We start from the raw sequence: 13,634 nt of genomic DNA on the forward strand, positions 1-13,634 counted from the left end.
ATAGAATAATAGAAATAGGTAAAAAATAAAGTTTGGTTCCATCAGTGACTTTATGGATTCTGAACTGGTTAAATCTCATAATGGCAAGTGAGGAGTGAGAAAAAAAAAAAAAAAAAAACAAGATGGAGTAATTTACAGAAGAAAGCTAATGTAAACTTTGTGGAGATGCAACATTAGCACCAATGAAACAAAAGAGCAGCTTCCTGAGACTCAGCTTTGCCTCAAGGTCAGCAGAGTCTGACTCAATATGAGCAACAAGTTCAGACAAGCCAAGGACTGCAAGCACGAACACATTTTTTGGCTCTGAACTAGGTGCCTCCCCTTTGGTCTCAAGTCTCATCTCCTCCAGGCAGCCAGCTGACTACTTTATCTAAGTTGGAAACCTGACCATGCCACTCCCATTAAATAACCCTTCAGTGCTTCTGCACTGCCTAATAAATAACACACCAGCTCCTTCACCTGTCTTACAGCCACCACCCCCCACCCCCACCACCTCTAAGATTAAATTTGCCTCTCTGGTACTCCCTTCTCTAATAACTGTTACCATGGCACTCGCATTACCTTTTCTTTGTTCATGCCAGTCCTCTTCCAAGAAAGCCCTACTCTGACCTTTACACAGGTCACTTACTCATCATAAAAATCTGGTTTGGAAGTCTTCCTTCAGACCTTCTCCAGATGGTAGGGGCATGTCTCTTTTACTTGACCTATAACATTACAATGACTGGTTTATGTGACTGTTTTTTTATGACACTGTGAGTTATTGAGGGCAATGGCTATGTCTCACTCAATTTTAGAATCCCCAGTACCTAGCATAGTCACCCAGTAAAAGTTTGTGAGGGAAAATAAAATTCCTCAAAGCAGGGAAGAGTGTTAAAGTCACTATTTTGTAGTGGTTCAATGCATGAGTAGAATTTAGAAACTGGTTTTGCTATTTACCACCTGGGTGATTTCAAACAAGAATTTCCCATATACTAATGGAAATAAGCCTGGCAATACCCTCCTGATAGGTCTGCTGGAAAAGCAAACTGAATCATGGATTTAGCTCAGCTTAAGCAAGCTGAGTTCCTTCGTCATCCCTACTACATGTGCCCCTGCTCCCAAATATCACTCCCAACACATTCTGTGACAATAAGCAAATCACGATTGCCCAAGACATGTTTAATTGTATGAACAGAGATAAAGGTCAACTCTTGATAAAAATCAAACTATGGTTCTGTCTTGGAAGTGCCCTGTTGCATTCTCTTCTTTTAGCGGCAGCATTTCTGGATTTCTTCTGCAAGCCACAGGCAGTGCAAGATGCGTTTCTTTTCAGCAGCTAGTTCCTTTTCAGAGTACTTGCCCAAGAGTTTCTGGACAAATATATTTTGATCTTTCAAGAAAATATTCTTATTGATTCCCACATTTGGTATATTCTCCAGGGACCCAGATTTGAAATGGAAGCTTAAATGTCTGTTTCGTTTTAGACCAGGCCCCCTCTCTTCAATCCATGTCAGTGGACTGCAAAAACAAAAGAAGCATGTTAGAGATTACACAGGAGCACAGATGGATGCTTGCAGGCACCTGAGCACCTGATAACAGGGCCTCATTTTGCACCCATCTTACCTGCAGCTGCTGTTCACTGAGTTAGCTAAGGTGGCATTCTGAACTCTACCAGTCTCTCAAAGGTCATGAGTGATTACCTCCAAATTTACTGCCAAATAGCCCTTTATTTAATTTTTCTATCAGCCAAGAAAATTTATTCAATGAATTTTGTGTGAAAACGAATTTGTTATACAAGGATTTTTACTCTGAGTCTCATGGATCCCTCTAGGGTACCGATATATGGGTTACAGACAATCCAAGAACCACTTGAGATTATGTGCAAACTATTTCCATGTGTATGTGCATTTTTTTGGGAAAGAGTTCTTATAGTTCTTTCATCACATTCTTAAAAAAGTCTATGACCCCCGCCCCCCAGCACATGTCAAAAAACACCAGACTCTTCCTGCTGATTAAACAAGCACTTGTTCCCATTTCAAATTTGCAGCCTCCCAAGGCTAATGTCTGCACCCCCAAACACCTAAAATCCAAATAGGATAGCCTTCACTTCTCTTAAGTCTCTTCTTTCTCTCTGTTTATCTATTGTCATTATAGCAGGAAGGGCTATATTATCTGCTTAATGAAAAAAAGAGAAACTTGCTAAGAAGACTTTGAACAAAGTAAGAAGCTTCACTGAATATGAGAGGAAAATTATAAAATCTACTATCTTTTATATATTCTAAAAACAACACAGAATTAAGGACTTTTAAATGAAATAAAATTTTTAAATTAAAAAATCTATAATTCACCTAAATAAAAGCATCTTTAGTTTGAGATAATCCTTCATATATCTATCTATATGTATATGGCATGTAAAACATAAAATGTAAATAATTTTTTATTGTGCTTTTTTATTTATTTTTAAATACTGTTATTTTTGTCTGTATACCATATATAATTGATTATATGGTCCAATATTTTATTATTGCCAAATATTTAAGCTCTTTCCAATATTAAATTAATATGAATGTCCTGTATTCCACATCTTCACACATATATACAGCATATTCCCCTTCTTCTTATAACAAAGTCCCAGGTATGATATGATTTGGTGTTGGACTCTGGATACTTCTCTTTGCTTTCTCCTCCCTTTTTTTCCCCCTACAGTGATGAGTCAGGCTCAAGGACAAGACAATTTTGTTGGACTGTTGTGTTAAGTAATGGAGTTTTCGATGTGAACAGAGAAAGAGTTAAATCCTGAGTATGCATCAGGGTCTCTGGCCTTCTTGTGTTCTGACATCATTCCTCAGATTTCCTTTGTCTTCTCTCACTGAGCTACAGTAAATCAGGCCTGGGGTGGGTAGGTTAGACCAGCATTGCTAAGAAATCAAGGTAAACTATCATTTATTTGTTTGCTTGCCTGCTTGCTTGTTCTCTGCCTCTAGAGTGATGGGCCACAGTAAGGCTTAAGATTTAGGTGTAGGGTTGTAGAGAGCTCAGGGCTGCCTCCAACCTGGGTAGAGGTCTCTCCCTTTTGCTAACATAGCTTACCAAGACCTAGACTAAGGCATGGAGTAAATGTCTGAGAGAAAAAGATCTGAGGTATATAAAGGGGGTAGCCATTCCTATACCCATACATTCAGGGAGACATCAAGAGAGATACTGACAGAGTAACTTCCTCATTTTGTGGTCCTATAGGCTAAAAACTTTAAAAGTCATGCTGTTTTCCTAATCATGTATTTAAGTAATGACATTAGCTGTTGGCACTTTACTGCCAACTGGATGGAGCAGAGCTGAGGATAGGACCTGGTCTACTTGTATTCTGGGCTTGGGCAGTACTTAACTCTGGATGTCCCAACCAAAAACCCAAGTTTGAATTCACAAATATCTCCTTCTCTCTGTGAAAAACTTCACTTGCAAATATTTGCATTCATCAACCTGGGCACTAACTACCTGCAACAATGCTTCTTACTTTTCACCTTTTATGGGAAGGTATTTAACCACACCCAAATCCCTAGTTATCAAACAGCATGTGTCTGCAAGAATGGTAGAGACTGTGATTTTCTAACAGTGCTCTTCCACCTGAAAAACAAGCAGGTAGGGGGATGCATGACTTTGGCACCATTCCTACCAACTGGCTTCAATAGGAGTTGAAACTTGCACTTCTTCTGTATACTGGCTGTACACATACGACATGAGTTGAAAAAAGTATTCTAATGCTTATTTTTACATAGTTTGAAAACTTGGTAAAAAGCAAAGAACATGGGCATGGGAGTAAGTTGCGGTAGGACTCTCAGAATAACTCTGGGATCTTACATCACTGACAGGTGAAGACTATGACAAAGACAAGGCCTAATATGTTTTCCATTACATTCCTTTCTCATGCCCTTCCTATTCTGGGGGAGAAGTTGTGACAATTCAGGGACTGGAGACAGGCTGCTTAAGTGTAATTAAGTGTGATTCTCACAAAATCACATATTAGTTCTGTGCTCTTGGCAAGCTTTTTAAACTCCTTGAGCCTGTTTCCTAGTTGATAATGCCCATTTCAGAGAGTTGGGATAAAGATTATGAGAAAATCCCTAGGCCTGTACCTGACACATAGTAAGCACTCAATAAACATTAGCTATACTAACACTTATACAACAGAGTTTCAGGTAATGATTTCTGTCTTGCTAGTCCTTTTATTGTGACCTTTCAAGATCATGCTCCCCCTCTTCCCCATCCTCTGCTGTGGTTCTGCTCCATTCCATTGTGTTGTTTGAAGGTAGCTATAACTTAAGAAATTGTGTCTGGAAACAACTGGCAGATGTTCCTACTGTGTAGTAACGAGCCCTGGAAAGACATCTACTTATAGTTGAAATAAAATCTGGCCTGCAGACTGAGCAAACCTTTGAGGAGAGAAAGAAAAGAGGTCCAAGCTTCCAAAGCATTCTTCCCAGGCAAAGACGGAAACCAGAGCTGCATTCACAGGATAAGAAGGCTTTACTTCGTCACAATGCATACTGTATCGTGGGGCATGTAAGCCAAGTAGGGCCTAATCTGCTTTAAAGAATTGCAGTTCATCAAGTTTCCTATTCTGAAAGTCATTAAAATGATCCATGTGTGAATCAATGATAACCCATAAGTCAAAAGTTCATATTCAGGTTAGGTAAGAAATATAAAAAATAGTAATTAAATTAGTATACTAGTAAAACTAAGGTGTTCAATCTATTAAGAAAAAAAATTTTATGACTCAAATTTTAAAACATAAATGATTATTACAAACGCTATCAAAAAGTTAGTCTAACTTCTAAAAAGTTAATTCCCATGGCTAGTGCTTTTTATTTTTAATTTTGTTTTGCTTTGTTTTATTGAGATAACACTGTATTAGTTTTAGCCTATGGCTGATTTTAAAAGCTCATGGTAAATCTTTTACCATCCCAAATGTGATGACAAACATTATTAATATTAATACTACTCATTAAATGTTTTAATACTAGATAAAAATAAATGAGATATTCCAAATGTTTTGATCTAACTAAGAAAATTTCTTACATCCTCCCATATAACATAGTCTTAGAATTTGAGGGAATGCAAAAATGTCAGGATGTTTCTCCACCTCAATTTTCTAATAAGTAAAATTAATAATAGTAAGTATACAACTTTACCTATGTTGTGGTGGAGATGTGAGATTAAAAATGCAATTTGTGAAGTGAAAAGTATTATAGGAATTTAAGAAATTATAATACAGTATTTGCTGTGTCTCAAATTCTCACCCAATGCTTGCCTACCCTTGGCTATAACAAGAGTCAACCCTGCTTCCCTTATATCTTGTTTCTTGTCTGACTCTTACTCAAATTTCAAGATTAAACATAGCATTGCCTCCTCTAAAAAGTATAATCTGACCACTCTAGGTTTGTCCTCCCTGTACTTTTGCAGCACTTAAGCTAGTTTTAACTCTGAAGACAGGGGACAACACCTGTCTGTGGACAGGTATGATATGATCATGGTGCAATTCTACATGACCAGCATCAAAGCCAGGGACCACCACTGCTATGCCCCCAAATGTAGCACTTCCAAGTTCTGCATGCTTTATCTTCATTTGCGACCTCTGTCTTTTCCTAGCAAAGAGGATACTCCTCAAAATGCACATGAATCAGATTTTATTCAGAGACTCCATTACTTTTCTCTTTTTGTAAATACCCAATGATCTTATTTCACTATCAATAGACCCACTTACCTGGAAGCACATATAGAAACAATCTAAAACCCTTGCTGTTTTAAATATTTAAGAGCTAAAATGCTTTTCAAGGAAATTTATAAATATCCTTTTGTTGAAAAAGCCTTGGTATCAGAAATAAAGAATCGGAACAATTGTGGGAATAGTAAGTCAGTATGACATGATGATAAAGCTGATAAATAGAACTTAAATTTTGATTACACTTAGAGATAAATTTTGGCATGTGATAAGCAAGCAGGATAATGGCAAGATCTAGGTGGTAGTTGTATGGGTGTTCACTGCAAAATTCTTTTAATTTCACCAAATGTCCTAAACTTTCATAAGAAAATGTTGAAAACAATTCACGCCAGGGAGGCTTCTAGATCGGATATTGCTCACCTGTATGGCTTAGACAAACTGCTTATATTCTGTAAGCCTCTATTTACTTACTAGCAAAGGGGATCATGTTTGTCTTACAGGGCTGCTTTGAGAATGAAATAAGGCAATGTAAGTGAAATCTCAGAAGCAGAGAGCCCTTCTGGAATTCGGGGTGGATGTATAGGCCTTCCAGCTCCCTCTAGATTTACTTTTGTGAAAACAGGATGATGTGTTTATGTTTTTTTCACCTCATCAATTTCTCACAACCTACCGTTTGTTCTCTGTCTCCAAGCACACAGTCATTTTCATATACTGATCTTCCTTTCGCTCTTCCAAAGTGGCAGACACAAGAGAAAGCTCCCCAAAGAGAGAAACCAGCCAGGTCAGGCGAGAAATGCCACTGAATGCGGGGAAGCCAAACCGCTCTTCTGCTAATGGGCCAGCTGTGGGAAATAACAAACACTGTAGGAACTGGGAAGTAAGGGACTGACAACTGGAGAGCAGGGGCGGGGCATGCAAGAGTATGACAAGGAGTGAACAGATGTGGTTCGCTGATCAGTACGCAACCTTGCCCTTACCACATAGCTATACAAAACGACTAATAATACTGATGAAAACTCAGGCGCCTAAATTTAACTTTCATAAAAGTGTCTCAATTTCTTGTTTATTAAGTTTTTTTTATAGTACAATAACACAATTTATTGGAAAAAGTAGTCCATCTAGTCCAAAGGATAATAATAAAAAAAGGGTTGTAGGCTTCAAATATATATATTCTATGTAAAAATGCAATTACATTCATATATATATCCTCTTCAGTCAGTGATTTTAAAAAGTTAAAAGGGAACCCTCAAGCTTACGTTCCTATAAATTCCACATAGCTGCATGAATAGCAAGAAAGTGAAGGAAATTGTCAATATCAAGAAAATTGATACAGTGTTAAGTGTTTTCTTAGTCTTCATTATTTCCTGAACACAAGCCCATTCAAAAGAGTATCTGTATGATAAATCGAGTCAAGATATTGCTCCTCTTTCTTCACAGCCTTAATTTTAAAGACAACCTAGATTTAAAAGACTTTATAGCTGTTACATTACTCTATAAACCAAAGATTTCTTATAACTTTGATATTAACTTAGAGCAATTCATAATTATGAGTATGTTTTTTAAAAAAGATAAGACATAAATAAAAGCAAACAGGCTTCCAGTCAAAATGGTGCAACAGGTAAATATTATACTCCCTTCCATGACCACATCAAAACTACAACTAAATTACAGAACGACCATTACTAAGCTAGCTGAACATAACTCCTAGAACTAAGGATTTAAAGAAGCCATGATGAGACTGGTAGGAGGGGTAGAGATGTGAAATGGGCAGGCCCCTTTTCTGTGGTGTGGCAGTTAAGAAATGGAAGTGATATCTTGACAGCAAGGGGTCTCTGAGGACCAAGGGGTCCCAGCCCCACACCAGTCTCCCTACTCCAGGGCTCCAATGCTGAGGACAAGTCCTCACAACATCTGGCTGTGAAAACCAGCAGGGATTGCAGGTAAATGAGACAGAGGGCTGCTGGAGATGAAGACATTCCTTTTGAGAGGCCCATGCCCAGACTCACTCACTCAAATTCATTTGTTCTGAGTGCCAGCAGTGGGGCAGTCCTTGACAAGCACTGGGAAGATACAGGTTGGAGCTAATTTATTAGTGTCAGGGTACGGGCGGAAGGCACAAGGGTTAGGTCAGCTCAAACTGGTGACATACGTGCTAGAAGATGCCTGTTTCTTTGTTGAATCCTTTTCCACCCAGCCTGCAAGCATAGAGGGGCACCATATTGAGCTCTCCATTAAACTGGTGAATATCAATAGTCCAGCCCTGGTGATTCCCTAAGACCCCACCCCAGTCAACTATGTGATCATCTAGATTTTCAATAAAAACTGCCTAACTCGGTCTGCACTGTAAACTTTCCTAAAATCTCTCAAAAGTTCCCAAACCCTAAACAAGCAATGTGAGGCCTCAGTGTGTACTAAACCTCTTACTAAGTGACTTTAAGCCTGGTCCTGGTGGCAGCAACCCTCAGTTCTCAGCTTAGCTTCTCCCAGGTGCCTTCAAACCTAGGGGAGGCAAAAATCATCTGCAGATCACTTAGAACCTCCTACCAGGTGGCCCTGAGCTATATACAGGCAGCAGCTGACATTGGCCTGCATCAGAGCCCCTCCTCCCAAAAGGCCTCAGAATGAACTGACCCAGTAGCCGGCTTCAAACCACAACAGAACACCACCCAAGTAGCTTCACAAATGACTATCCTAAAAGGCAAACTCGGCAAACGCCAGAGCCCTGCTAAATTAAGTTTAGCTCCAAGGGATCAGCCCTTGAAAAACAGCTCATTCACTGTAGTCATGGCCATTCCACATAGCCAGACAGCCTGAGGGTCATTTACTCTCACAGATATCACGACATCAATCAAGGCTCAATTACAGCAGGAAGAAACACAGAACCCACAAAAAGGACACACTTGGAGCATCCATCAAATCAGGTGACCAGGGAGACTATGCTACTGGGTCTCACAGTACACCTACTATAAAAGGCTACTCTGCCAAGATGAGGAGACATACTACATCTACTTAATACATAGAATAAAGACAGGAAGTCAACTAAAGTGGGGAGACAAATAAATATGTTCCAAATAAAAGAACAGGACACAACTCCAGAAAAAGAACATGCAGAATTCAAAATGCTGGTTATAAAGATGCTCAGTCAGCTTAGGGAAAGAGTACATGAACTCAGTAAGAACTTCAACAAACAAGAACTATTAAAATGGAGATAAAAACCATAAAAAAATCCATCAGAAATAAAGACTACAATAACCGAAATCAAGAAAACATTAGATGGAATCTACAGTAGATCAGAAAGTCAGAGGATCAAATCAGCAATTTGGAAGACAATGTAGGAGAAAACAACTAATATGAATGACAAAAAGAAAAAAGAATGAGGATAGATTAAGAAGCTTTTAGGAAAACATCAAGCACACCAACATTTGTATTACAGGGGTACCAGAAGAAGAGAGAGAAAATAATAGATTGAAAACATATTTGAAGAAATAATAATGAAAAAATTCCCAAAACTGGGGAAGGAAATAGACATACAAGTCCAAGAAGCACAGAGAGTCCAAACAAAATAAACCCAAAGAGGCCCACACCAAGATAAACTATAATTAAAATACCAAAGGTTAAAGACAAGAAGAATTTTAAAAGCAGCAAAAGAAAAGCAACTGTTTACCTACAAAGGAGCTCCTATAAGACTGTCAGACAATTCCTTAACAGAAATTTTGCAGACCAGAGGCATTGGCATGAAATATGTTAAGTGATGAAAAGCAAGGACCCACAACAAAGATTACTCTACCCAGCAAGGCTACCCTTTGGAAGTGAAGGAAAAATAAAAAGCATCTTAGACAGAAAAAAAGCTAAAAGAGTTTATCGCCACCAAACCAGTATTACAAGAAATGTTAAAGGAAATTCTTTAGGAAGAAAAAGAGTGAAAGATTAAAAATATAAACAATAAAATGGCAATAACTACATACCTATCAATAATTACTTTAAATTTTAAATGGGTTAAAGGTTCCAATCAAAATACATAGAGTAGCGGAATGAATAAGAAAACAAGACCCACACATATGTTGCTTACATGTGATAGAAAGACATACACAGACAGAAACTAAAGGGATTGAAATATTATTTTATGCAAATAGAAATTTTTTAAAAACCTGGGTAGTAATAGTTATATCAAACAAAACAGGCTGTAAAACAAAGGCTACGAGACAAGGACACTTCATCATGATAGAAGGATCCATCCATCAAGAGAATATATAACCCTTGCAAACACTTATACACCTAACATAGGATCAGCTAAATGCATAAAGCAAATATTGGCAAACATAAAGGGAGATCAGTAAGACAATCATAGTAGATGACTTTACTTCCACATTGACATCATTGGATAGATCATCCGGACAGAAAATCAACCAAGGAACTGCAGTTTTATATAACACATTATACTGGATATTTTCAATTGATATTTTTAGAACATTTCACCCCAGAGAAACAGAATATACATTCTTTTCAAGTATGTGGAACATTTTCTAAGATAGACCACATTAGGTCAAAAATCAATCTCAGTAAATTTTAGAAGACCAAAATCATATCAAGCAACTTCTCAATCACAATGGTATACATTTAGAAATCAATTACAAGAAAAAAAAAAAACTGAAAAAAAACCCAAACAAACATTTGGAGGCTAAATAACATGCTACTAAGCAAAGAATGAGATAACAGTGAAATCAAGGAAGAAATCAAAAGACACCTTGAGAGAAATAAACCCACACATACACACCTACACACACACACACACACACACTTTGACCTCAAAATATACGGGAAAAAGCTTAAGCAGTGCTCAGAGGAAAATCCATAGCAGTAAAGGCCTATCTTAATAAAAAAAGAAAAATCTCAGATAAATAATCCAACCATATACCTAAAAGAAGGAACTAGAAAAGAAGAAAAAATAATAAAGATCAGGGTAGAAAGAAATGATATAGAGTCTAAATAAACAATACAAAAGATCAACAGGACCAAGAGCTGGTCCTTTGAAAAGGTAAGCAAAATTGATGTTTTTAACCAGACTCATCAAGAAAAAGGAGAAGAATGATATAAAAACAAACAAAAAAGAACTGACAGCTAACTTCACAGAAAAACAAAGGATTATAGGAAAATACTACAAACAATTACATGCCAACGAATTTGGAAACCTGGAAGAAATTGATAAATTCTTAGAAACGAACAATCTTCCAAGACAGAAGTAAGAAGAAACAAAATCTGAACAGACCAATAACTATTAACAAAATCAAATTTGTAATCAAAACATGCCTAATGAACAAATGTCCTGGACCAAATGGCTTCACAGGTAAATTTTATCAACCATATAAAGAAGAATTAATAATTATCTTTCGCAAACTATTCAAAATAAAATGAAGAGGAGGGTAGACTCCCAAGATCATTTTACAAGGCCAGCATTACCTTGACTCCAAAACCACACATACGGAAAAATTATAGGCCAACATCCCTGAATATTGAAGATATAAGCAAACAAAAACATATACCATGCTCAGAGATAGAAAAAATCAACATAATTAAAATGTCCATACCACCCAAAGCAATCTATAGATTCAATGTAATACCTATCAAAATACCAATGACATTTTTCACAGAACTAGAATAAATAATCCTAAAATTTACATGGAACCACAAAAGACCCTGAATAGCCACAGCAATCCTGAGAAAGAAGAACAAAGTCGAAGGTATCACAATACCTATTTCAAACTATACTGCAAGGCGATAGTAATTAAAACAGCATGGTACTGGCATAAAAATAGACAAATAGATCAATGAAACAGAACAGAAAGCCTAGAAATAATCCCACACCTATACTGTCAATCTATGACCAAGGAGGTAGGACATTCAATGGGGTAAAAGACAGTGTCTTCAATAAATAATGGGGAAACTGAACAAACACATACAAAAGAATGAAACTAGACTACTTCCACCATATACAAGAATAAACTCAAAATGGATTGAAAACTTAAATATAAGACCCAAAACCATAAAAATCCTATAGTAAAACAAAGGCAGTATATTTTTTGGCATTGCTCTTATTAATATATTCTTAGATGTATCTCCTCAGGCAATGATAATAAGAGGAAAATAAAGAAATAGTACTACATCAAACTAAAGGGTTTTTACACAGAAAAGAAAACCATCAACAAAACACAGACAATTTACTGAATGGGAGAGGATATTCACCAATGATACATTGATAAGGGGTTAATATCTAAAACATATTAGGAACTCATATAACCTAATACCAAAGAAACAATCTAATTTAAAAAATGGCCAGAGCACCTGAATATACATTTCTCCAAAGAGGATATTCGGATGGCCAATAGACATATGAAAAGATATTCCACATCATTAATAATCAGAGAAATGCATAGTAAAACCACAATACCACCTCACACCTGTCAGAATGATTATTATCAATAAATCAACAAATGATGATGTCAGAGAGGATGTGAAGAAAAGAGAACCCTCATGAAATGTTGAGGGGATTGTAAATTGGTTAATCTACTATGGAAAACAGTATGAAGTTTCCTCAGAAAAGTAAAAATAGAAATACTATAAGACCCAGCGATTCCACTTTAGGTATTTGAAGAAATCCAAAACACTAATTCAAAAAGATATATGTACCCATGTTTTTTGCAGAATTATTTACAATAGCCAAGACACAGAAGCAACCTGTGACCGTCGATAGACAAATGGTTAAAGATGTGGTACATGTATGTATACAATGGAGTATTACTCAGCTACAAAAAAAAAAAAAAAAAATGAAATCTTGCCATTTGCAATAATATGGATGGACCTAAGAGGGTATACTGCTAAGTGAATTGAGTCAGACACGGAAAGACAAATATCATATGATTTCATAATTATGCGGAATATAAAAAACAAAATAAACAAACAAAACAGAAAGAAACTCATAAATGCCAAATGGTAGAGGGATTTGAGGGATGGGTCAAAAGAGGAAGAGCTTATGTTATAAAAACAGTCACATGGATATGAAGTACAACATAGGAAATATAGTCAATAATATTGTAATAACTATGTGTGGTGTCAGATGGGTCAGACTTTCCTAAGTGATCACTTCATAGCTTATATAAATGTCTGATCACTATATTGTACACCTAAAACTGATTTAATATTATATGTCAACTGTAACAAAAAAAAAATTTTTAAAGGAAACGAAGTTATAAGTTTCACAGACAACATGGTTTGCAATTATGAGGACCCTATGTATTAAGCTTACAAAAGAAAGATGGCATGCTCTTTACTGGTTTCCATTTGGTCTTTTTCTTTGGAGAGAACTAAGCAGCCATCAAAAGTTTGAACCCTGTACTCAGAGTCCAAAGTACCAATCTGCCTCTGCCACATAACTGTTGTGACAACTTTGTGAAGCTACTCAACTCTTGAATTTCATTTTTTTAACCTGTATAATGGGGGTAATTAATACCTACTTTATAGGATTAGATATGCATTAACATCAAATAATGTATGCCACATATCTAGCATAGTTCCTTGTATAAATTAATGGATATTATTATTTGTTGCCACAACTATAATTATACCATTTTAAATGATAAAGATGGATTTTGAAATGAGGTTCTACTTTATTTTCTGGAAATTCATGAAGAGATTAATAGTTTTACAATTTAATAATGCCATACTATATCAGGGTTTCTCTTCTGTAATGACATCCCACAGGAAATGTGGCCCAGATACCCTAGGGGCTATACAGATAAGGAGTCCATCAAAGGTGACTACAAGAGCAGGAGGCTCCAGGATGCTAATTTCCTATTGCTAGTGAAGGTGCTAGAAAAATGACCAAGATAAAGTAAATAGCCAAATATATGGTAGATTAAATATTTTGGACAATGTTCTTATAACA

At 36.6% G+C, this 13,634-nt stretch overlaps 1 protein-coding gene across 8 annotated transcripts in view; it reads right to left on the bottom strand.

The window, feature by feature from the left end:
• Positions 1–1,137: 1,137 nt before the first annotated feature.
• BLVRA (biliverdin reductase A) overlaps positions 1,138–13,634 on the bottom strand; it is an 82,564-nt gene continuing 70,067 nt past the window's right edge. For all 8 annotated transcript variants that reach the window (XM_016138061.2, XM_016138065.2, XM_016138058.2 and 5 more), the window contains 2 exons: positions 6,366–6,537; positions 1,138–1,497 (listed from right to left, as the gene is read on the bottom strand). In XM_016138061.2, coding sequence (XP_015993547.2) covers positions 1,248–1,497; positions 6,366–6,537 — 422 coding nt within the window. In that variant the 3' untranslated portion in view covers positions 1,138–1,247. The remainder of the gene's footprint in view (positions 1,498–6,365; positions 6,538–13,634) is intronic.

This window comes from Rousettus aegyptiacus, unplaced genomic scaffold (assembly GCF_014176215.1).
Source record: "Rousettus aegyptiacus isolate mRouAeg1 unplaced genomic scaffold, mRouAeg1.p scaffold_m13_p_13, whole genome shotgun sequence".
In the NCBI taxonomy this organism is placed as follows: domain Eukaryota; kingdom Metazoa; phylum Chordata; class Mammalia; order Chiroptera; family Pteropodidae; genus Rousettus; species Rousettus aegyptiacus.